The 25,543-nt window shown below is 46.5% G+C and overlaps 1 protein-coding gene across 1 annotated transcript in view; it reads left to right on the top strand.

Moving 5' to 3' along the window:
* The window catches only part of LOC137527489 (ficolin-2-like), a 56,994-nt gene that overhangs the window by 30,015 nt on the left and 1,436 nt on the right, over window positions 1–25,543 (top strand). Inside the window, exons 7-10 of the mRNA XM_068248005.1 lie at window positions 11,735–11,773; window positions 18,086–18,210; window positions 20,704–20,833; window positions 22,558–22,692. Of these exons, the coding sequence (XP_068104106.1) occupies window positions 11,735–11,773; window positions 18,086–18,210; window positions 20,704–20,833; window positions 22,558–22,692 (429 nt within the window). The remainder of the gene's footprint in view (window positions 1–11,734; window positions 11,774–18,085; window positions 18,211–20,703; window positions 20,834–22,557; window positions 22,693–25,543) is intronic.

Here is a 25,543-nt window from a genome sequence, read left to right as displayed (position 1 = left end):
AAGGGAACCTCTCCATACTAAATATTTGCTTGCTACAAATGCAGCTGGCAAAATAGGTGAGAGATGAAAAACAACAATGCCTGGTATGCTTACATATGTGTGTGTTTGTGTAGCTATGTTTGCCCGATACCTGAAACTGTTGCTGCTGTAATTGGTTTTGGTGCATAAGAAATGGGAGACAACTGTCTTTATATATAACGTATTTTTCAGAATATAAGACGCACTTTGCTCCTCCAAAAATGGAGAGAAAATGTCCCTGCATGTTATATTCCAAAGACAGGGAGCCTCCGACTTACAATCGCCCACCGATACGAACCGCTGAGCCACCACAACATCTAGGACCCCCTGCCTTGTCCCCCTGTGGGGTCCTCCGGTCTCCACATGTCTCAGCTGGCCTGTGTAATAACGATTAGCAGCAGCACTGGCTCACCTCACCAGCAATTCCAATGGCGATTGCAGACCTCTCCTCCCCCGTGCGGCAGCGTCTGTTAATTACGCAATCAGCAGAAGCCATCACTGAGAAAGCCGTGTAGGAGATGAGAAAACCTGATTGCCACTGAAATTGCTGGTGAGGTGAGCCGATGCTGTCGCTAATTGTTCTCACACAGGCCAGCAGAGACATGCGATGGACCAGAGGACCACACAGGGGGCAGAAGGGACCACAGGGGGACAGGAGAGGACATGGGAGACAGGATCACTACACAGGGAGACTGGAAGATGACACAGGGAAATAGAAGGGGACACACAGGAAGACAAAAGGGAGCAAAGGAGGACACAGGGGGACACATAGGAGGACAGAGGGGGACACACAAGGGGAGCAAAGGAGGACACAGGGGGACAGAAGAGGACACAGGGAGGCAATGGGGGAGAATATCTTCAAGACGTTCCTGGAACATGGATGCACCAGGTTTAGTGTATATTTTTTTCCCTGCTTTTGCCCTCTAAACCTAGGTGCATCTTATATTCTGAAGCATCTTACATTCTGAAAAATACAGAGATAGATAGATAGATAGATAGATAGATAGATAGATCGATAGAAAAACAGAAATGGCAAGAGAGCTCCAATAGAGTAGTGCATTCAACTTTCATGCAGTGTGGAAGCAGAGTATTAAATAAAAGGGATGTTGAAGTTGTTGTTGCGCTGACAACCGCAGACAAAGCAGATGAGGAATATGAACCTGTTCCCACTCAAATATGAGGAATCCCTCAACATCTAGAACAGAGGTTTCGAACTCCAGACCTCAAAAGCCAGATTCCATGCCAGTGTTTAAGGGCTCATTTCCACGGGCAGTTGAACTGTGTGGTCAGCAGTCAGCAAGCAGTTACCAGGCAGCAGCAAGCAGTTGTAAAGGCAGCCAAACGCTCAGGGTCGGACTGGAACACTAAGGGCCCACCAGTAAAGCTTTAGCCTGGGTCCCCCTTTCCCCCCGTCCGATCCCTCCCCCCCCCCCCATTTTGGGCTCACAAATGCATGTACTCTAGAAATTTTGCACTATAATATATACTGTATATATATATATATATATATATATATATATATATATATATATATATATATATATATATATATATATATATATATATATATACTGTATATATATATATATATATATATATATATACAGTATATATATATATATATATATATATATATATATATATATATATATACACATATATATATATATATAAATATATATATATATATATATATATATATATATATAATATACTTAATTTGGTAGGACATTAATTAGATTATGGTAGGGAATAGATTGTGAGCACTTCTAAGGACAGTCCATAACAGGGAGATGTCCACATGCGGCGCGCGCAGCCCGCTGCAGCAAAAATAAATGGGTGTCACCATGCACTGGAACATGGGCGTGGTCATGATGGGTCATGTGCAGACTTCAAAATACACAAAATAACAAAAAAATACACAAAATAAGTAGCAGTGTAATAAGTAGCAGTGGGTCCGACCAGATACATTTTAGATAAAATAATCGTAGTAGTAGTAGTTACATGCCTCATGATAATTCATCAAGTAGTCAAATGCTGCAAAATAAAAATATTAAGTAGTCTAGTGCTGTCCAACTTCGTGGGCATGGAGGGCCATTTTTTTTCCAGACTACATGGTGGAGGGCGACCCAACAAAATAAAAAAAATTCTAGCAGCAGATTTCCCCACAAAATGCAATCAGATTGTCAGCAAATTTCCCCACAAAATGCAATTAGATTGTCAGCAGATTTCCCAAAAAAGAGAGGGCCTGGCGGGTAGGTCTATAGATGTCCCCAGTTTAGGGAGGCAGGTCTATAGGTGTCCCCAGTTTAGGTAGCCAGGTCTATAGGTGTCCTCAGTTTAGGTAGGCAGGTATATAGGTGTCCTGAGTTTAGGTAGGCAGGTATATAGGTGTCCCCAGTTTAGCTAGGCAGGTCTATAGGTGTCACCAATTTAGGTAGGCAGGTCTATAGGTGTCCCCAGTTTAGGTAGGCAGATCTATAGATGTCCCCAGTTTGGGGTAGGCAGGTCTATAAGTTTCCCCAGTTAGGTAGGCAGGTCTAAGTGAGCCCAGCCTGGAAGGGGGGGCAGTGGGCACAGAGCGGTGGGGAGGGGAGGAAGCCTCCCCCCCTCCCTCACCTAGGGTTCCCCCTTCAGCGCTCCCCCCTCAAATTGTACCCAGCACCAGCAGCGATCGGGAATCACTTACCGAGAATCAGATAGCTCCGCGTGCTGCTGCTGGTCTGGTCTCCTGCACTGCACTGTCCAATCACGCTCTCACAGGAAGTACAGTGAGAGCATAATTGGATAGTGTCAGTGCAGAAGACCAGACCAGCAGCACACAGAGCTATCGATCTCTCTCAGTAAGCTGTTCCCCGCTGCTGCCGCTGGCTGGCTGCAATTCTGGAGAGGGGAGCGCGGAAGGGGGACGTGAGGCTTCCCCTCCTCCCCACTGCTCTGTGCCCACTTCCTCCCTTCCTGCACTGTGCCCCCTACTTTTCAGCACTAGGGCCCCCAGGGGCAAGAGGCTTACCGGGCAAAAACCCGAGCTCCCGCCAAGCCTGTCTGAGGCTGCATACACTGGTCAATTGCTACCAGATCGACCAGCAGATAGATCCCTCTGTGATCGAATCTGATCAAAGAGGGATCTATTGGCAGCCTACACTTCACTATGAAATCGATTCACAATCTGGAGCTGCCACCTCCCCCAGCATACATTACCTGATCTGGCCGGCGTGAGTTCCCCGGTCTCCGCTGTCTCTTCTCTGCTCTGAGCTCCAGGGCTCCGGCTTCACTTTACTTCCTGTCGGGGGAAGTTTAAACAGTAGAGGGTGCTTTACTGTTTAAACTTCCCCCAACAGGAAGTAAGTGAAGCCAGCCAGAGAAGGGACCACGGGGACAGCGGGGACACACGCGGGCGGAACAGGTAATGTATTGCCGCTAGCGTCGGTCGTTGGACATTCGAACGCCGCTATCGACTCACTCCCGAACCGCCGATAGTCGAGCAAAATTTTCCGCAAGGACAGATCGACGGGATCCATCAATTTCGGGCGGAAATCGGACGATCGGTCAGCGTTTGCGCATCGATTTCACAGCAGATTCGATCACAGTGATCGAATCTGCTGTCTATCGGTGGGAAATCGAGTAAGTGTATGGGCACCTTAAGAGTTGAGAGGCTTTTCGCTGCCTATCAACTGCTCGTGGAAAAGGGCCTTAGATAGACTGCTGGAAAATGGAGAAGTGTTCTACCTGGTGAACCACGCCTTGCCTGATTCAGCCCCATCCATTAATTTGAGCTGTTACAAAAATGTGTGAGGAACTCGGCCCTTGAGGAGGACTGGAGTTTGACATCCCTGATCTGGAAGGTTACACTACAATGTAAAAACAGTAAATATGTAAACAGAAAATACCCCAAACCCTTTGCCAGAGACAATCAAGCAGTCTCGCCCAGCAATCAATATTATGCAGCCATATGTTTCTGTCACAATTTATGGTGATGAGATTTGTTTCCGAAATAAAGGTGGCTTTTGGCTACAGTGTGTGCTTTTTACTTACAATTGAGAAAATATTAAAAATATTTTAATGGTAAAAATTAGAGAGACAAGGTGAATGAGAATGGTTAACTAATAATTTTATTGTGTAGAGGGTGTGGTCTTAAATGTGGGTGTGGTTAAACAGTATATAGTTATCTCTGCATCCCCCATTATTACATTTTACCCTATTACATTTCCCCATTTGAACCACCCATTTGAACTCCCTTGTAGCCTGGGGTGTTCCTGTATGCTCTATTGGCAGGGCCAGCCAAAGTTCTTGAGTACCAACATTTTCAAAGTGTGCCCTCCTGCCCCCCAAATTGTGCCCACTCCAGTATAGGTAGTAGATGTGCCCGCAGCGTGGCTGGATAGTGTAATGGTTAAGGGCTCTGCCTCTGACACAGGAGACCTGGGTCTTAATCTCAGCTCTGCCTGTTCAGTAAGCCAGCACCTATTCAGTAGGAGACACTGGGCAAGACTACCTAACACAGCTACTGCCTATAGAGCACCCTAGTGGCTGCAGCTCTGGTGCTTTGAGTCCGCCATGAGAAAAGCACAATACAAATGTTCTGTGTCAGTATTAAATAGGTGTCCCCCCAGTATATGTAGCCAGATGTGCCCCCAATATTATCCTCCCTACAGGTAGCCAGGACAGGTGTGCACCCAGTAATAGATTCCCCCATTATAGATAACCAGGTATGCCGCCTTCCCCAGTATAGGTAATCAGATGTGCTCCCAGTATTAGCCCCCCGTATAAATAACTAGATGTGCACCACCACCCAGTATAATCAGATGTGCCCCCAGTTTACCCAGTTTAGGTAGTCAGATGTGCCCCAAGTATTAGCCACCTATAGGTAGTGAGGTGTGCCCCCAGTATTAGGCCCCCTCCCCCAGTTTAGTCAGCTGTGCAGTCAGTATTAGGTCCCCCCATATAGATAGTCAGATGAGCCACTATTATTAGGTCCCCCCCATAAAGCTATACGTGCCCCCCAATATTAGGACCCCCCCAGTATAACCAGATGTGCCTCAATTATTGTCAACCCCCTAAACTCAAATATATGTGCCCTTCACTACTAGGCAGGCCCCCACCTTTTATTAGACAGCCATCCCCTCGTATTAGGCATCCCCATGGGAGGTGAGATCTGTATATATATATATATATATATATATATATATATATATATATATATATATATATATATATATATATATTATGAGAGAAAGAGAGATTGGGGTATGGGAGAGAGAGGAATAATCAATGCCATTGGCTACAGCAGTGATCATTCCTCCATGGGGGGGGGGGGTGCGCTACCTGGCTGCGGGAACACGTTCTCTTCCACCAATTAGTGCTGAAGCAGGCTGTGACAGGAGCGCACCCGATTTTCCACAGGACTGCTTCAACTGCAAATCCTTCAGCTATATAAGTGAGCTCACACTACTGAGAGGCCCTATTTATGTGCTGAGTGTGGGAAATGTTTTACACAAAAAATCACATTATCACACATAAGAATACTCCATTGAAGAAATGCAATATTCTGAGCGTGGGAAATGTTTTGGAGGTAAAGCAAATTTTGTCATACATGAGCGATCTCACACTATTGAAAAGCTTTATCTATGTGGTGAGGGTGGGAAATGTTTTGAAGGTAAAAAAAACCTTGTAATGCATAACAGATCTCACAATTAGGAGGCCATATTTATGTGCTGAGTGTGGGAAACGCACAAGATTGGGGGAGGGGGTCGACATCTTGAGGCCAAATAGTAAAATGACACCTACATACACTTTTTAAATAAAGCTACAAATGTATACCATTGAAATTGACCCCTTACCTCCTCCACTCTCACATAGTGACCAAAATAAAACATTTGCATTAAAAAAATATATACATGAATAGTTATCTTAGGGACTAAACTTTAATAGTTATGTCATGAGTGTATATTACTGGTATTTTTGCAAACAGGGAATTGTAATTAGTGAGGGACTAGAGTTGAGCCGAAATTTTCGTAATTTTGCATTACTATAATTACGCATGCGAAATTTGCGATTACGGTAGCGTAATTGCCATTAAAATCGTAATTGAAAATACCATAAGCGTAATTTTCAACACGTAATTTCGCATTTCGTTTATGCCGTAATTTCGCATTAAACGCTACCGTAATTTTGCGTTAAACCGTAACGCTCCGTATAATGTAAAAAAGCCACCGACTTTAAGGGTTAATAGCAAAGCCCCCTTAAATGCCAAGAGCCTCAAATTTGGAGAATATATTAAGGAGATCAGAAGGAATAAGAGGAAACATTTTTTTTTCAAAAAGACCTTATAGTTTTTGAGAAAATCGATGTTAAAGTTTCAAAGGAAAAATGTAAACATTTAAAAACCCGCCGACTTTAACGGTTAATAGCAAAGCCTGCTTAAAGTTTAGGGACACCAAATTCCCAGGGTATATTAAGGGGATCAGTGGGAATAAGAGGAAAAATTTTTTTTTCAAAAAGACCTTATAGTTTTTGAGAAAATCGATTTTTAAGTTTCAAGGGCGAAAATGTCTTTCAAATGCGGAAAATGTCAGTTTTTTTTGCACAGGTAACAATAGCGTATTGTTTTCATAGATTCCCCCAAGTGGGAAGAGTTTTACTTACTTCGTTCTGAGTGTGGGAAATATAAAAAAAAACGACGTGGGGTCCCCCCTCCCAGACCTCTTTAACCCCTTGTCCCCCATGCAGGCTGGGTTAGCCAGAATGCGGAGCACCAGCCGTGTGGGGCTCCGCACCCTGACTATACCAGCCCGCATGGTCCATGGATTGGGGGGTCTTGGAAGGGGAGGGGCAGCCAAGCTTTCCCCTCCCCCTCCGAGCCCTTGTCCAATCCAAGGACAAGGGGCTCTTCTCCACCTCCGATGGGCGGTGGAGGTGGAGGCCGCGATTTCCTGGGGGGGGGGTTCATGGTGGAATCTGGGAGTCCCCTTTAAAAAGGGGTCCCCCAGATGCCCACCCCCCCTCCCAGGAGAAATGAGTATAGAGGTACTTGTACCCCTTACCCATTTCCTTTAAGAGTTAAAAGTAAATAAACACACAAACACTTAGAAAAAGTATTTTAATTGAACAAAAAACATAACCACGAAAAAAGTCCTTTAATATTCTTAATTAACCATTAATACTTACCTGTCCCTTTAAATAAATGATCCCTCGAAATAGCCTCGGAAATGTTCTATCAGTTACAATGTAACAAAGTTATTACAATGTAACAACTTTGTTACATTGTAACTACGCCGCACCCGACGTCACTCGCCGCTCAGCCGCCGCATACGCGTCTGCGCTGCACAGACCCGACAGAGCTCTGAGCTATATAGCTCAGAGCTCTCTAAGCATCTTTGAATTTGGGCTCCAAGGAGCCCCATTGGTCCTTAGCAGACCAATGGGGTTCCTTCAAATCAGAAGGAACCCCATTGGTCTGCTAAGGACCAATGGGGCTCCTTGGAGCCCAAATTCAAAGATGCTTAGAGAGCTCTGAGCTATATAGCTCAGAGCTCTGTCGGGTCTGTGCAGCGCAGACGCGTATGCGGCGGCTGAGCGGCGAGTGACGTCGGGTGCGGCGTAGTTACAATGTAACAAAGTTGTTACATTGTAATAACTTTGTTACATTGTAACTGATAGAACATTTCCGAGGCTATTTCGAGGGATCGTTTATTTAAAGGGACAGGTAAGTATTAATGGTTAATTAAGAATATTAAAGGACTTTTTTCGTGGTTATGTTTTTTGTTCAATTAAAATACTTTTTCTAAGTGTTTGTGTGTTTATTTACTTTCAACTCTTAAAGGAAATGGGTAAGGGGTACAAGTACCTCTATACTCATTTCTCCTGGGAGGGGGGGTGGGCATCTGGGGGACCCCTTTTTAAAGGGGACTCTCAGATTCCACCATGAACCCCCCCCCCCCAGGAAATCGCGGCCTCCACCTCCACCGCCCATCGGAGGTGGAGAAGAGCCCCTTGTCCTTGGATTGGACAAGGGCTCGGAGGGGGAGGGGAAAGCTTGGCTGCCCCTCCCCTTCCGAGACCCCCCAATCCATGGACCATGCGGGCTGGTATAGTCAGGGTGCGGAGCCCCACGCGGCTGGTGCTCCGCATTCTGGCTATCCCAGCCTGCATGGGGGACAAGGGGTTAAAGAGGTCTGGGAGGGGGGACCCCACGTCGTTTTTTTTATATTTCCCACACTCAGAACGAAGTAAGTAAAACTCTTCCCACTTGGGGGAATCTATGAAAATAATACACTATTGTTACCTGTGCAAAAAAAACTGACATTTTCCGCATTTAAAAGACATTTTTGCCCTTGAAACTCAAAAATCGATTTTCTCAAAAACTATAAGGTCTTTTTGAATTTTTTTTTTCCTCTTATTCCCACTGATCCCCTTAATATACCCCAGGAATTTGGTGTTCCTAAACTTTAAGCAGGCTTTGCTATTAACCGTTAAAGTCGGCGGGTTTTTAAATGTATACATTTTTACTTTGAAACTTTAACATCGATTTTCTCAAAAACTATAAGGTCTTTTTAAAAAAAATTTTTTTTCCTCTTATTCCTTCTGATCTCCTTAATATATTCTCCAAATTTGAGGCTCTTAGCATTTAAGGGGGCTTTGCTATTAACCCTTAAAGTCGGCGGCTTTTTTATATTATACGGAGCGTTAGGTTTAACGCGAAATTACGGTAGCGTTTAATGCGAAATTATGGCATGAACAAATACCCATTGTAATGCGGAAATTACGCTTACGCAAAATTTCGCGAAATCCTTCTTCATTACGATTATGTACTTACGGCCATAATCGTAATTTCACTAATTACGCGAAATTTCGCGAAATAGTAATTACGTCATTACGCTCATCTCTATGAGGGACGCAAAACTGAAAAAAATACAACTTTATTTCCAAATAAAATACCGTCACCACACATTGTACAAGGGAAAGAAGATGGGTAGGGTTTATTTTTACGGTAGTATGTATTTTAAAACTATAATGGCTGAAAACTGAGAAAATTATTTTTTTCCATTTTTTCTTATTCCAATTAAAATGCATTTAGCATAAATGTTTAGCAAAACATACCACCCAAGGGAAGCCTAATTGAGGGTGAATAAAAAAAGTATAGATCATTTTGTTTTGATTTGTAGTGATTTAGTTATTGGCAAATGAAACGGAGGAGCGCTGAAAGGTGAATATTGCTCTGTTCCACGAGTAGAAAAAAACACCTCTGTGGGGAAGTGGTTATGATCTCTCATATAAGACAAGGTTTTCTTTTCCTCCGACACATTTCCCACTCTCAGTACACTGATAGGGCTTCTCAGTTGTGTGAGATCTGTCACACATGACAAGGTTTGCTTTACCTATGAAACATTTCCCACACTCAGCACATTCACCGGGCTTTTCAATTGTGTGAGATCTTTCACACATGACAAGGTTTGCTTTACCTATGAAACATTTCCCACACTCAGGGCATAAACAGGGCCACTCAGTAGTGTAAGATCACTCAAGTATAGCAAGACTTGCTTTACCTTGGAAACATTTCCCACACGCAGAGTACAGCTTCTCTGCACTTTGAGGACTCTCATGTGTGATAAAATGCAAATTCTGTATAAAACATTTCCCACACTCAGCACCGGATTAAGTATTGTCACCAATGTGAGATCTCGCTTCTCTCATGCATATCAAGTTTTGCCTAAAGCTAAAATATTTTCCACATTCAGCAGCATCTCTTATGTATGACAAAACTTACTTTACCTCCAAAATATTTCCCACCCTTCACTAGTCTTCAGTGAGAGATCTCTGATGTGTGACAAAATGTGATTTCTCCACAAAATATTTCCCACACTCAGCACTTGAATAGAGTTTATCACCGGTGTGAGATCTCTCATGCGTAATAAGTTTTGCTTAACGCTAAAATATTTCCCACACCTAGCAAATGAATAAGGCAGTGCTATGTGTTGTACATAAAGATAAGACAAATGATCGGCACTGCTGTTTCTGGTTGGTTATTGTGCAAGCATATCAAGATGATCACACATCGTGGACATCAGACAATTTCTAAAATTGCAAAAATGGATGCGCACATACCAATCCAGTGTAGTGGGTCATTGCGGTGGGTGCTGGGCACTGAAGCCTTACAGCCATTTTGCGCAAACTGCACTTCTACGGAGGCAGTTGGGGAGCAGAGCCGACTGCCCGGCATATGTGGCCGGGAGGAGGTCACGTGATGGCCCGTCACATGGGGCTCCGAACTCTCATCTTGTGTCGACAGCAGCACTTCTCTTGGGGCGCACTGCGTGTCAGCGCTGGCTGAAGGAAGGAGGAAGGTCACTTCCTGAATGGGAGTAGCATCTCCCTACTAAGGACAGTTAATGGGAGAAAGTTTTTACATGTATCCTACGGTAGGTGCAGTCAGTATAGGTAGCCAGGTATAGGTGCCGCCAGTACAGGTAGCCAGATATGTGGTGGCTGGGGGGGGGGGGGGGGTGACAGGGTGGCAATTCCTGTCCTTGCCCAGCACCACCCATTGGAAGACACCTCCTGATCTACGTGGTTCAGGCTGCGTCATACAAGGTCCGCCCCTGTATACAGTTATTCACTGAGCTGCTATTATCCCTTATAGAGGAACTGTAGTGAAAATAATAGAATTAATACAAAATAGCTTCTTTTCTTTCTTTCTTTTTTTTCTTTTTACAATATTGATTTACAGATGATTGGGTCAGTGTTTGCCCATCTTTCCTCTCCTTGATTTGCATTCTGAAATTCATCACCGGTGGCAACATCTTTAGGCCCGTTTCACACTGGCAATTTTGGGGAAAGTGAAAACGGATCTGATCACCGGTTGATCGGATGCGTTTCCACTCCGTTTCCGTTCCGCTGCTTCCGTTCCATTTCCCCACATCCCCTAGACCCCCAGCCCTTAGTGAATCTTTCTATTTTAGGCCTCTCGCACACTGCATGCATTTCCGATTCAGATCCCGCTTTTTAATCAGTTTTTACATCCGATTTAGATTCCGATTTGCAGTGTGCAGGGAGCAAACTGCAAATCGGAATCTGAATCGGATGTAAAAACTGATTAAAAAGCGGAATCTGAATCGGAATCACTTGCAGTGTGCAAGAGGCCTTAAACTGTCCGTTTCTTCACTAGTGAGAAGAAACGGTCCGTTTTCTCATTGCCCCAATGCAGTGTTTCATCTTCCATTTTGATCCACTGGGCTGTGGTGTCCGGAAAAATTGGTGCTGCATGAAAGTTGCATTCCGTTCATCGTAACGTATGGAATGGATCCGTACAAATGGACGTGTGTGAACGGTTCCATAGGTTAACATCGGATCGATTCACAATCCATTCTGTCTGTACAGTATACGGTTTGTTCCGTTCCATGAACGGAACCTTTTTTATCGCAAGTGTAAAACAAGCCTTACTGATGGCAGGTGATCTCTGCCGAATGTTTGTTTACTGAGAGTTCAAAAGCCAGTAGAAAATATACCTGGTTTATCAGAATGCTCTGGTGGGTAGAATTCTGCATAGCTAATCAACCCATGCTAAACATCAAAGGGAGGGCGGGGCTATATTTAATATACGGCAATATATAGATTATATATAGACAGTGCCTCTTTACAGACTGTGAGCTTGGTGTAAGGAAAGTGTATATTTAAACATTATTCTTAAAACTGATTGCCCTTACATGTCTATTTCCAGGAGAAAAGGGCAAACCAGGACAATCTGATAGTACCAATGGTAAGTAAGATACATAAGAAAGCACTAAATAAAGCAATAATTTAACATAACTCTTGGTAATATTGTACTGAAAAGTCAGGAGGTCTTCACATAGCTACAAGTATTCAGAGAGACAACAAACCTGGCTTAGCTCCATAGAGATCTGAAGAAAGGAATTGCTGTCAATTAACTTCCAAGTAAAAAAAAAAAAAACTCTGACAATTGAATGCATTTCTTACATTAGCAAGAAAGGGATGATAGGATGAATGTGTGGGGAGCAGGAAAAAATGGTGCATAGCTCCCGCGCTATATATTCAAGTCTATGGTAAACAATGTTTTACCGGCTTCAGTGATTACTTTATGGCGCACAGCCATAATGTTATTTATTGTTACAGTTAAAGTGATAAATACCGTTATCAAATACATTTTATTACCAGTATTTGAATTTTGACGTGAAGTGAAAGATGGCCACCGAATTTAGCAGTTAATAGCAAAGCCTCCGTAAGTGATAGAAACACCACATTTTCAGGGTATATTATGTTAACCTTTTCGGGACCATGTGAATGAGATCCTACGCCGCACTTGTGGCTGTTCTAGCCTGATGCGGCGTAGGATCTACGCCGGCCCGCAGTTTCCGCTCCCGACGCGATCGTGCGCACCCGGAGGGGGAGATTAAGCTGTCATATGACAGCCGACATCTCCCCCGAGTGATCAGCAGCCATCGCGTATGGCTGCTGATCACTACGATCGCCGTCGGATCGTAGTGATCTGTTTGACAGCTGCGGCGGCAGAGGGGGAAAGAAGAGGATCCACTTACCTCCCTGCCGTTCCAGCGACGATCGGCGCCCCCCTCCGCTCTGGCAGGCATCTCCGCTTCATCTGACGTCAGCGCCAGGTCCCGGCTTGATGACGTCATCAAGCCGCGACCCGGAACTGCTCGTCAGACAGAACGGAGATGCCGGCCGGAGAAGAGGGTCCCGTGCAGCTCATCGCTGGGGCCTGGAAGGTAAGTGAAGGCTGCGGGCAGAAGGGGGAGGCACAGGCCACCATGGGGGACACCACTCTAGCCAGCCACACACGGGATCCGGCCGCCTGACCCCCCCAAACGCGCGCACCCCCTTCCCGCGCAAAATGCCTGGTCCTTAAGGGGGGGTAGGTGGCCGGTCCCGAAAAGGTTAAGGAGGCCTGTGGGAACAAGAGGAAACATTTTTTTTTTTTTGTGAAAAAGAAAGACCTTGTAAGTTTTTGAAAAAATTGATGTTAACATTAGAGGAAAAAAGTTGTGATTTAAATGTGGTAAAATGACAGATAATGTTTCAACATGTATGTATGTATATATATGTGTGTACCGTATTTATTTTGTATACGTTCTGAGGGTGGGAAATAAAAAAAACTAGCCAACCTGCGTCGTAGCATACGCCGCATCTATCTATCTAATAGAGTACGTGCCTCAACCTTGAAGCAAGAAGAAGTTTAACCCTAGCAAGTCTGGCTTTGAAAATCCGGCCTAATTGGCAAATATGCATTTGCTTTCGCATGCCAAACTATGCAGGGTCAAAAAACCAATACTGCAAAGTGCTCTCTCGCTGCCTGGGAACCACAGCGGCACCCCGGAGTGGGAGGCTGGGTGGCGCAGCCGCCCCCCCCCCACAAGCGTGGCCAGCGCTGGGGAGAGCCATCCGCACCCACCTCCTAATATTAAAAACAGCCACTTACCTTAACGTCCATTGGGTTCTGCTACATGCGCATTAATTTTCTCATGGAAAGCATTTTGTGCAGTTTGTATCCTTTGGAGGCAGGTGGTGGATGGCTTGCTCGTGGTGTGAACCCTGGAGTGAGTGCGCCTGTCCTCCCCCATCCCTCTGGAGTGCTGTATGTGAGCCAGCCCTGAGCTCTAAAGCTCGGGGTGACCCATGCTTCTCTCCTTTCTCATGTGGTGCCCTCAAATTAATGCGCATGTAGCAGAACGCAATGGACGTTAAGGTAAGTGCCTGTTTTTAATATTGGGAGGTGGGTGCAGACGGCTCTCCCCGGCGCTGGCCACACTTGGGGGGGGTCGTCCACGCCACCCAGCCTCCCCCTCCGGGGTGCCGCTGTGGTTTCCAGGCAGTGAGAGAGCCTGGGACCCTGCGGTCCCCCCAGTTGTATAAAACGGGGGCATTGGGAATCCTCCCCGTGGCGCTCCTGGAGGCCTGGAGCACACCAAAAACTGCTAGCAGATCCGCAAAATGCTAGCAGATTTTGAAACGCTTTTTCTTATTTTTCTGTAGCATTTCACCTAGCATTTTGCGGTTTTGTAAGGGCTCGTTCCCACTATCGCGAATCTGCATGCGTCCAACGCATGCAGATCCGCACATGTAATGCAAGTGGATGGGCCTGTTTCCACTGTAGCGTTGTTGAGGTGCGTTTTTTTCAGCGGTAAAAAACGCACAAAAGAGCCAACGAATTCGCCTGCGTCGGGAATCCGTGCGAATCGCCGCTAATGTATTTAATAGTAAAAACGCATGCGTTTGTTACATGCGTTTTTACCCGCGATTTCGCGTGCGATTTCGCACCTTTTTCAATTTTATTTAGCCCTGGCAGTGTCATGGTTAATTTCGCATGGCACCCTGCCATGCGAAATCGCATGCGAAATCGCGGGTAAAAACGCATGCTGAAACGTTTTTACAAGCGTCGGAATGCGGCCGAAATCGCGTCGCAACAGTGGAAACGAGCCCTTAAGCGTTTTTGGTGTAGTAGATTTCATATATTGTTACAGTAAAGCTGTTACTGAACAGCTTCTGTAACAAAAACGCCTGCAAAACCGCTCTGAACTGCCGGTTTTCAGAGCGGTTTGTGTTTTTCCTACACTTTACATTGGAGGCAGAAACGCCTCCGCAATCCAAAAAATGCCTCACCTTGGGAGTATGCGTTTCAGCAAAACGCCTCCCGCTCTGGTGTGCACCAGCCCATTGTAATACATTACCCAAGCGTATCCGCAGCCGCAAGTGGATCGCAAAACGCTGCCGAACCGCTCTGGTGTGCACTAAGCCGGATAGTGCTAATGTAGCATGTAGCAGGGTGACTGCTTTGTGGTATTGTTTTGTGCATGCATTTGCATGAGCATTGCCTCATGAATAGCCAATTAGGCCAGATTTGCAATGTCAGACTTGCTAGGGTAAGGCCTCTTTTCCATGGACTGTGAATAGGCAGTGAAATGGCTCTCAAACTCTCACAACTGCTCACTGCTGCCTGGTAACTGCTTGCTGCTGCCTGGTAACTGCTTGCTGCTGCCTGGTAACTGCTTGCTGCTGCCTGGTAACTGCTTGCTGCTGCCTGGTAACTGCTTGCTGCTGCCTGGTAACTGCTTGCTGCTGCCTGGTAACTGCTTGCTGCTGCCTGGTAACTGCTTGCTGCTGCCTGGTAACTGCTTGCTGCTGCCTGGTAACTGCTTGCTGCTGCCTGGTAACTGCTTGCTGCTGCCTGGTAACTGCTTGCTGCTGCCTGGTAACTGCTTGCTGCTGCCTGGTAACTGCTTGCTGCTGCCTGGTAACTGCTTGCTGCTGCCTGGTAACTGCTCGCTGCTGCCTGGTAACTGCTCGCTGATGCCTGGTAACTGCTTGTTGCTGCCTGGTAACTGCTTGTTGCTGCCTGGTAACTGCTTGTTGCTGCCTGGTAACTGCTTGTTGCTGCCTGGTAACTGCTTGTTGCTGCCTGGTAACTGCTTGTTGCTGCCTGGTATCTGCTCGCTGCTGCCTGGTAACTGCTTGCTGCTGCCTGGTAACTGCTCACTGCTGCCTGGTAACTGCTTGCTGCTGCCTGGTAACTGCTTGCTGCTGCCTGGTAACTGCTTGCTGCTGCCTGGTAACTGCTCACTGCTGCCTGGTAACTGCTTGCTGCTGCCTGGTAACTGCTTGCTGCTGCCTGGTATCTGCTTACTGCTGCCTGGTAACTGCTTGCTGCTGCCTGGTAACTGCTTGTTGCTGCCTGGTATCTGCTCACTGCTGACTGATAACTGCTTGCTGCTGCCTGGTAACTGCTTGTTGCTGCCTGGTATCTGCTCACTGCTGCCTGGTAACTGCTTGCTGAGCACACAGCTCAACAGTCCGTGGAAAAGAGGCCTTAAACTTGGTTTTTGAGCACGCATAAATTTTCTCATGCAAAGTACTTCTTCTTCTTGTTTGAAAGTTGAGGCACTTAGTCTATTATATATATAGATTATGTGGGGTCCCGATCCTCTTTAACCCCTTGTCCCCCATGACGGCTGGGATAGCCAGAATGCGGAGCCCCAGTCCCATTGGGCTTCACACCATGAGCTATACTAGCCAGCATGGTCCATGGTATGGGGGGCTCTGGGAGGGGGGGGGGAGTAGCGGCTTAAGGTTCGTATACACGTCCGATAAAGATCGTTCGTTACGAACGATTCGTGACGTTTACACGATATTCAAATTAGACGGAAAAGATCGTTCGTAATGAACGATTGTGTACACACGTGAACGATATAAATATAAAGTACTGAACGACGAACGATTAAAAAATGCGTGCGCAAACGGAAGTGACATTATGACAGGCAATAAGAACATGCGTTATCGGACGATCTTTGTACACACTGCAACGATTATCTTTCGAAAAAATCCGCCGGGTTGGATCGGTCAGATTGAACGATAACGGTCGTTATCGTCCCAAAAAACGATCGTTGGAAAATTTGGAGCGCACGATTATCGGTCCAATTGTCGTTATCGTTCGTTTTCGAACGATCGTTATCGTACGTGTGTACTCAGCATAAGCCTCCCTCTCTGCCCCGGAGCCCTTGTCGAATCCATGGACAAGGGGCTCTTCCCCACCTCCGGTGCCCCAGGAGGAGTTGGGGGCGACGACACCCTGGTGGGGTTTCATGGTGGCATCTGGGAGTCTCCTTTAAGAAGTGGACCCCCAAATACTAGCCCCCTCCCCAGGAGAAATGAGTATAGGGGTGCAAAGTACCCCTTACCCATTTCCACAAAAGGTTTAATGAAATAAAAACACAACCAGGAAAAAGTCCTTTAATATTCTTAATTAACTATAAATACGCAATATGCAAATTCTCTTATTATTCTGCTTATATTGGTGGATAATGGTCTTTCCTAGTCCAATGTATTTTTTTCTTAGAAATGTATCCTTTGTGGACATCTGCTATTCATCCTCATGTACCCCTAGAATGCTAAGAGATCTGTTATTAGCCGTTATCGGGCACCTCAGTGCGCCCAATTTTAGTATTACTTGCAAATAGCTATATTGCGGTATTGAATAGCGGGAGTGGAGCGCACTATTACTACTTCCACTTGTGAAACTTTTTAAAGATAGGTTTAAAGACAACTTGTAACATAAAAAGTGCCCTTGGGGGGTACTTACCTCGGTAGGGGGAAGCCTCTGGATCCTATCGAGGCTTCCCCCGTCCTCCTCCGTCCGACAGTGGCAGCGCTAGATGTCCCTGAACGGCGGGCATGTTAATATTTACCTTCCCAGCTCCAGCGCAGACGCAGTATCGGCTCTCAGCTCGAGCTAAGGCGAAACTAGCCAATCCCAATCAGGTCCATTGTACTGCGCAGGCGCAAGTCGTCTGAGCAGTAGAGCAGACCCAATTGGGATTGGCTATTTCTGCCTCAGCCCATTGGGGAGCCGCTACTGTGCCTGCGCTAGAGCCAGGGAAGGTAAATATCGGGGAGCCACTAAATTGTCAACTGTGGTTTTGGAGGAGCTGCCCAGCGAGACTGGGACAGAGGAGGACGGGGGAAGCATCGATAGGATCCAGAGGCTTCACCTTCCCAAGTTAAGTACCCCCCAGGCAGAGCAGTGCTTTTCAGCGCAGGAAGATTTGGGTGCAGCCGGCGCCACCATAGACTGTAATAGGAATTACAGCTATAGCGGCGTTCAGTGAGTAACGTCGGCGCCGTCAGAAGACGGAGCTGAAGCTGGAAGCTGAATTATATCATTCTCCACCATCCATGGCGGCCGGGAGGGGGAATAGTAATTAGCGCGCCGGGACTTGTGCAGAAGCAGGATCAGCCATATACCGGCTGTATCCTGTGCCCAAGTCTACCGTCACCGATTTCAAATGTATACCCCCTCAGGGGCACATTTTTATGTTACAAAGTCTCTTTAGGCTCCCTGCACACTGCAAATCCGTTTTCTGATTCTGATTCCGATTCCGTTTCCGATTTTCAATTCCGATTTTCCCTGAATACATTCAACAGAAAAACACAGCATGCAGTAAAGATTAAATCTCGGAGGTAAAAACCGATTAGAAAGCGGAATCGGAAACGTAAATGCATGCAGTGTACAAGAGGCCTAATAGCTATCATTTTCTTTTTCCAGCCCCGGACTGCAGTACACTTCTGGAGCTGGGACAGGTCCTGAGTGACTGGTATACTATCTATCTAGATGGCAGGACCCCTCTGAAAGTGCTGTGTGACATGCACTCTGATGGAGGAGGCTGGATTGTAAGTACATTGGATTTCTCTGATACACTAAACTTAAACTATCATTCAGGTTTGCACAAAAGTCTATATCCCAGAGGTCAACTATGGACTTCCAATCTGTCAGTTTTACCACCTCAGGACGACCAAGCACATGAGAAGTTTAGTATTGCCTCCATCCAACAAAGAAGGGTGGAAGATCCAATTCTTAATACACTCTCTCCCCGTGATGTGACAACAGATGATCACTAGTGATGTTGGCGAACACTTCGCCAGCGAATAACTATGGGCAGCATGACCCCTGTTCTACGTCCGGGTTGCAATGACCCACAGTAGTACGCATGCCCTGGACCGGATGCGTTCATTAGTACCCAATGGTACCTGGCTCAGTGATGCACAACCTTGATTGCATGCCTGTGGCCTGGCACGCTTCGTGACGTCACGCTCATTCGCAGAGCGTGCCCGGCCACAGGTGCTCAATTAAAGACGCGCACCGTCAGGCCATGGCATGTGTACTAATGAACGCATCTGGCCCAGGGCAGGCGTATTACTGCGGGTCATTGCGACCCGGAAGTAGTACAGGGGTCAGTCTGCTCATAGCTTTGCAGCGAGCAGTTCTGTGAACTGCTCGCTACATCTCTACTGATCACAGCTGATCTCCAGAATTTCAAATGTTCTCAGTCCCAGCACAATTTTTTTTTAAAACTTCCACCTTTGTCACTGGGTGGGTGGGCCAGCCAACACTGCGGACGGGGAAGAACAGCAGAGGAATCTTGAGCAGACTGCACCAAGAGTTGACAGCACGGAAGACACGGTTGCACTTACTGGGTTTATACTCGGTTTATTGCACATCAAAGGATAACATCCCGACCCAGGGCCTTGGATTGAAGCTGGGGAATGAATGACGAAGACTTTGCGTGCTTCCGAAGCTTTCCTAGGACTCCTGGAGGTGGCAAATTTGAATACGGGACAACAGGAAACGTGGACACTAAGAGAGGACTGGGAAGGCTTTATGAGATCTAAAGCCTACCCTCTCCATAGATGAGTAACTGACTTTCTTTTTTTAAGCTGGCTTCAGAGTTGCTTTAACTTGTTGTTTATTTACCTTTTAAACACAAAATAAGACTACGGGATTCCAGGAAAATCATATTTAGGATTAGAATTATCGGTACAATTTTTTATCTTTTTTTTTTTTTCACTTCAGGATGTACCGTATTTGTCGCCATATAAGACGCACTTTTTCTTCCCCAAAAATGGGGAGAAAAAGTCCCTGCGTCTTATACGGCAAAGGCAGGGAATGCCCAACTTAATAACGCCCGCCGATGAGAACCGCGACCCGCCGCCACGTCGGGGATTCCCTGCCTTTCTGTGCCTGCCTTCCCCTGCCTGCCCGAGTCTCCTGGTCCCCCATGGAGTGTTAATAGCGGTGGCAACTTACCTTTGGCAGGCTCCTGCGCTGATCCTATATCATCGCGCTGCCCCCCGCTAGCCTCCTCTGCCTCCCCCTTGCTTATCTGGCCCCCCCGGGTGAAGGAATAAGTATCGGTAACTTACCTCCGCAGTGCGCCCGCGATGACTGCAGACGTCCGTCTTCCAGGCACTTCTCGCTGTAGTGACCGGCTTGAACTGCGCGTCATCAGTTCAAGCCGGTCACTACAGCGAGAAGTGCCTGGAAGACGGACGTCTGCAGTCATCGCGGGCGCACTGCGGAGGTAAGTTACCGATACTTATTCCTACACCCGGGGGGGCCAGATAAGCAGGGGGGAGGCAGAGGAGGCTAGCGGGGGGCAGCGCGATGATATAGGATCAGCGCAGGAGCCTGCCAAAGGTAAGTTGCCGCCGCTATTAAGACTCCATGGGGGGCCAGGAGACTCGGGCAGGCATGGGGAAAGCAGGGGGGGGGGGGGCAAATGGGGGCACAAGAGGACATATGGGGGGCACCAGAGCGCACATGAGGGGGCACAGTAAGACACATAGGGGCACATAAGCACACACAGGATACATGGGGGGGGCACAGGAGGACATATAGGGACACAGGAGGACACATGGGGGGGCACAGGAGGACACATGGGAGGCACATGAGGACACAGGAGAACTTATGAGGACACATGGGGGGCACAGAAGGACACATGGGAGGCACAGGGGGACACATGGGGGGCACATGAGTACACATGGGGGGCACAGGAGCACACATGAGGACACACAGAAGGACATGTACAAGATGCTCCTGGAATATGGACGAACCAGGTTTAGTTTTTTCCCCTGGTTTTTGCCCTCTAAACCTGGGTGCGTCTTATAGTCCTGAGCGTCTTATACGGCGCGAAATACGGTACTTGTATAATTGCACTAATGTTGTAAAGGTTATGCAGAACAAATTTTGATATATTCTACACAATATCCTTAAAACAAACCCTCATACGCTCTAGAATTAGATGTGTGCCTTGAACATTGCAGTGGACAGTGGGCTTTTTATAAGTTTTCCTACATACACAAAAAAATGTTGTTCTTCAAATGCAGGTTTTTCAAAGACGCTGGGATGGTTCAGTAGATTTCTATCGTGACTGGAAGTCCTACAAGGTCGGGTTTGGAAGTCGCCTATCAGAATTTTGGCTGGGGAATGACAACCTTCATTTGCTGACATCAGCAGGTAATGACATCTCACCATTTCCTGCTGAGCAGCTGAGGCCTGTGGACCTGAGTCCTTCTCAGACTAATATGAAATATTACACATGAAAATCTTAGGTGTACTATTTGGTCTCCAAACAGTGTTTGACCGGTTCCAGACACACACAATTGAAATCTACATCCTGTTTGGAGACTCTTATCTCTGCCAAAGCATAGTCCAAGCCCGCCCCCTCCTGGCTCTGCTTTCCTGCTATGAGGATACATAGCAGAAAATCAGAGCCATAAGGGGGCAGACTTGGGCTTGAAAAGTGTAACGATTGGTGTCAGCGAATACAAAGTTCTGATTATTTGGTGATCTGCAGTATCACCAAACAATGCAGATACTATATCTGATTATATGGTGATCTGCAGAATCACTAATAATCCAAATATAGCAACACTCAGGAATGACCGTGACCTTAGTCACCCTTTTGGCATTGTATGTAGTGATTGGTGCAAACAGTAATTTGCTGATAGATCCTAAGTGGTAACCTCACCAGTGGCGATGGAGGTTACAGATAGAACCACAGCGGTAACCTCACCAGTGGCGAGGGCCCACTGGTGAGAGAGAGTAGTCGGACAGATCAGGTAGGCAACAGACGGGCAGACAAGGTACAGAATCGGCAGGCAGAATCAAAGTGGAGTTCAGGCAAAAGTCGGCAACACGATCAGATGGGCAAAGGTACAGATTCAGAAGACAGAGACAGAACGATATACAGGCAGGGTCGGCAACAGGATCAGATGTGCAAAGGTACAGAAACACAGAGAGAAAGAGTAGTCAGAACGAGCCAGAGTCAAACACAGAAATCAAACAATAATAATGCACAATCCTAAGCTGTGTGAAATCCCCGGTTTCCTCCCGGATCAAAGCACACTGGATCTAACTAAGGTCTGAGCACTTACACTAAGTGATCGCAACAGCAGACGAGTTGCGAATGACTCCTCAGCCCTTTTGAAGCTGAGGAGTCCCTGAGGCACGCCGCCTCCCAGCCAATCAGCAGCTTAGCTGGAGTCAGCTGACCGGCGAGTCAGCTGACTCCCCGTCTATGATCATAAAGGTTCTGCCACTGGGCGCACGCATGCATAGCCCTTACCAAATGTGCGGCCGAAGGACCTGGCAGCGAGAGTGCGTCGGGGACCGCCGCCAGCTGAGATGCGGTATCCCGCCGCGTGTTACAAAAAGACATCACAGAAGACTGACTCAGCTATAATAATTCTGGGGCAAACCTAGACTGAATGCACAGTCGGGGATTTTTATCAGAGCTGTTAACAGGCAGACTGAGCAGTGAAGAATGAAACAGAGAGCAGAGTAGGGGCTTGATTCACAAAGCGGTGCTAACCTACTTAGCACGTCTAAAGTCTTTAGACATGCTAACCAGGGTGCTAAGTAGGTTAGCACCGGATTTCTCAATCAGATCTCGCGCTAACTTTGCGCGCGCAAAGTTTTACGCGCGCAAAGTTTTTACGCACGCTAAGTCCCATAGGCTTTAATGGGCACTTCGTGCGGAGCGCCCTGCGCTCTGTGCAGTGCGCGCGTAAAGTTTTACGCGCATAAAGTTTTGCGCGCGTAAAGTTTTATGCGCGAAAAGCTTGTTTAGACGTGCTAAGGGGGTTTTCACAGGCGTGCTAACAATTAGCACCGCTTTGTGAATCAAGCCCTAGGTGTGCTACTACAATCTATGCATATTCAGCTTTTTCTCTTTGCAGGTACCTGGGAACTGCGCCTCGATTTTCAGGACTTTGAACATACCAAATATTTTGCTACGTATTCCTCCTTCAGAGTCCTAGGAGAATCTGAAAAATACAAACTATTGTTGGGGAGCTTCACAGGGGGAAATGCAGGTAAAAGTCACGTTTACAGCAGGTGGGGGCAGTTAACCTCCCAGGTGTTGCTTAGGCTTTATTAAAGTAAAAACTGAAGCAAAAAAAAAAAACTTAAGTGGCGCTGTACAAAGTAGGAAAACAAAGAAGGGGTACACAATGATGCAAACAGTGATATACATCAAATATGGACACTGGTACAAAATACAGAACTGGTGATTACAGGGACAGATGTAACATGATGAATAAAATGCATAACAGACTGCAAGCTATGAAATAAATAACAAATTCCAAAACACAAAAGGGTGAGAGAGCCTTGCCCTTGTGAGCTTACAATCTAAATTAAAAGAACATTAGTGGCAAAGAAAAGTCTCATTTTTATTTTCAGTTATATATCTTTTTCTAATAACAATACCTCATTGTTTATCATTTGCAGTTTACAACTGCATTTTAAACCATGAAACAGAGCAGAGCTAATGACCCTATGTGACTCATACTGCATTGTTGCTACTTATGTTCTATTTCTTAGCTGTACTACACATACAATTCATTATTAATCATGATAATCATAAGTTTATTTTCACTCCAGATTCCCTTTAAAAGTACCAAAAGCGGTAACCCCGGGCCACACTTGGAGAAGCTGGTGGGTGGGGCTAATGGCCAGAGTGTGTAGAGTGAGGGGTTGAACAACTCTACTGTCTGGAATCCTGCACCACCTCTTAATCCTCTTCCCTTAGGCACTCTGTCTCCATGGTGCGAGCGCTGTCTTTCACATGTGGGAGGTTAATGTCTAAGGACATTTATTCATTCACTGATCAAATAAATAATCAAAACTGAACCCAATTCTAAGATTTATGTTTTTGATTTGAATGGTATGAAAATAAATTCTTGTATGTTTTTATTGTTCTTTTTGTTCTGACTGGAAAAGTATGCCTTCACTTCCTGTCCCTAAAATTTCCTTAGACCTTATTGGCTTTTATATGAACTGTGGTGACCCTGGAGGCAAAACAGCATTAAAACCGTATTGTGGAGTCCCAACTCTGCCCCATTCTACAAAAAAAGGTTTTTCAAGAGTTTTACCCACTTCTGTTTAGTGGCTTATTATTGTTAGAGAAATCCTCCCCATGGGGACACAAATAAAAATAAAAACAGAATAAAAGGCTCTAGTCTAGGGGTGTCATACTCAAATACAATGTGGGCCAAAATTGTACACTGGGACCAAGTCGCGGGCCAACCTCAATATCTACTGGCCACCTTCCTCCCTCATAAAGTTCCCTAGTGTCTTATAGCCTCCTCCTTCCCCTATATGGTTCCCTGTTGTCTACTGCCCCCTTCCCCCTCCTCTATACAGTTCTTGGTGTCTAGGGGCTCCCACCCTTCCCTATACAGTTCCCTAGTGTTTAGTGTTTTCCCCCTACCTCTCCCATATGGCTTCCTTGTAGTTCTAGGGCTTCACCTCCAATTTAGCTTCCCTGGTGGTCTAGAGTGGGCCAAACATAATGCAAAGTAGGGAAACCACTTGGGAGCCAAATTTAATGGCTCTGAGGGCCAGATTTGGCCCACGGGCTGGAGTTTGACATGCATGCTCTAGTCCAGGGGTCTCAAACTCACGGCCCGTGGGCCATTTTCGGCCCTCGATACAATATTTTGTGGCGCTCGCCGGCAAAAGCTTCCTTATAGTTCGCTTCAGTGCTCCCAAGTAATCCGCCGCATCCCGCCACTAAATGAGGGCTGCAGAGCCCCCAAATCGCCCGGGGGGCAATCCACCGGCATTTCCTGGAAGGGGCAGAGCTTTCAGCTTCAGCTCTGCCCCTCCTGACGTCAATCACCGCACGGATCGCCGCCTCTCCCGGCCCCTCTCTGAAGGAAGAGTGAGCGGGGCGGGCAGAGGTGGCGATGCGCCGCGATTGTGAAATACCTTATGCGGCCCAGCCTCATCCTGACTTTGCCTCCTGCGGCCCCCCAGGTAAATTGAGTTTGAGACCCCTGCTCTAGTCCCTTTCTATGCTGTCCAAAAACAACATTTTTTTCATAGAACTAAGCTTTAAAAAAAAAGTGTTCCAGGCAAGAACCAGATCTTGTCTATAATCTAGTCTTAAGCCTCGTCTACACGAGGCGATCTGGCGGCTCGATTAGCCGCAGGATCGCCTCTTCCGCATTCCCGCGCGTACCCGCTGCGTCCCCGCTCGCCCGCGCGTGCATCGTATCCGATCCCCCGCTCGTCCCCCCAGCCGCCGCTTATCTTCCGCTCGATTCCCTGCCATTGTCCTCTCGTGGGGAACGAGCAGGGAATCGGCGGTGGCGAAATCCGACCTGACGGATCTTATCAATCGAGCCGCATCAGCGGCTCGATTAATAAGTCACATCGCCTCGTGTAGATGAGGCTTAAAGTCAGAAAAAGACAACTATAAACATTTGTTATTTATTTTAGATCAACCCCACTAATTAAATTATAGAATTCTACCCTACTGTATACTTAAAAACTATCCCATGGGTGCTCTGTGAACAGTGAAAAGTGTTCACAATGCAGAATGTTTGGTTCTTGAAAAGAAATGTACAAGACAGAAGCTTATTTTATTTTATACTAGTGACCTTAGCCCTTTTAAAAACGGGCTAGGTCTGTCACCACTCACGTACACCCACGCCACGCACACGGGCGTGCCCGCCCGCTGATTCTGGCCCCGTCCTCCCTCAGCTCTCCTTAGTGTCTCTTTGGTGGTACTATATCGCTGGATAGTGTAAGAGAAACCGTAACCAAGAATTTAACTTCATCACAATCAGTAGCTGATACTTCCTTTTACATGAGAAATCTATTCCTTTTCACAAACCAATCATCAGGGGGGTCGGTATTGCTGATATTGTGGTGAAACCC

Source organism: Hyperolius riggenbachi, chromosome 8, assembly GCF_040937935.1.
Source record: "Hyperolius riggenbachi isolate aHypRig1 chromosome 8, aHypRig1.pri, whole genome shotgun sequence".
Lineage (NCBI taxonomy): Eukaryota > Metazoa > Chordata > Amphibia > Anura > Hyperoliidae > Hyperolius > Hyperolius riggenbachi.
This window is presented reverse-complemented; position numbering and strand designations above follow the sequence as displayed.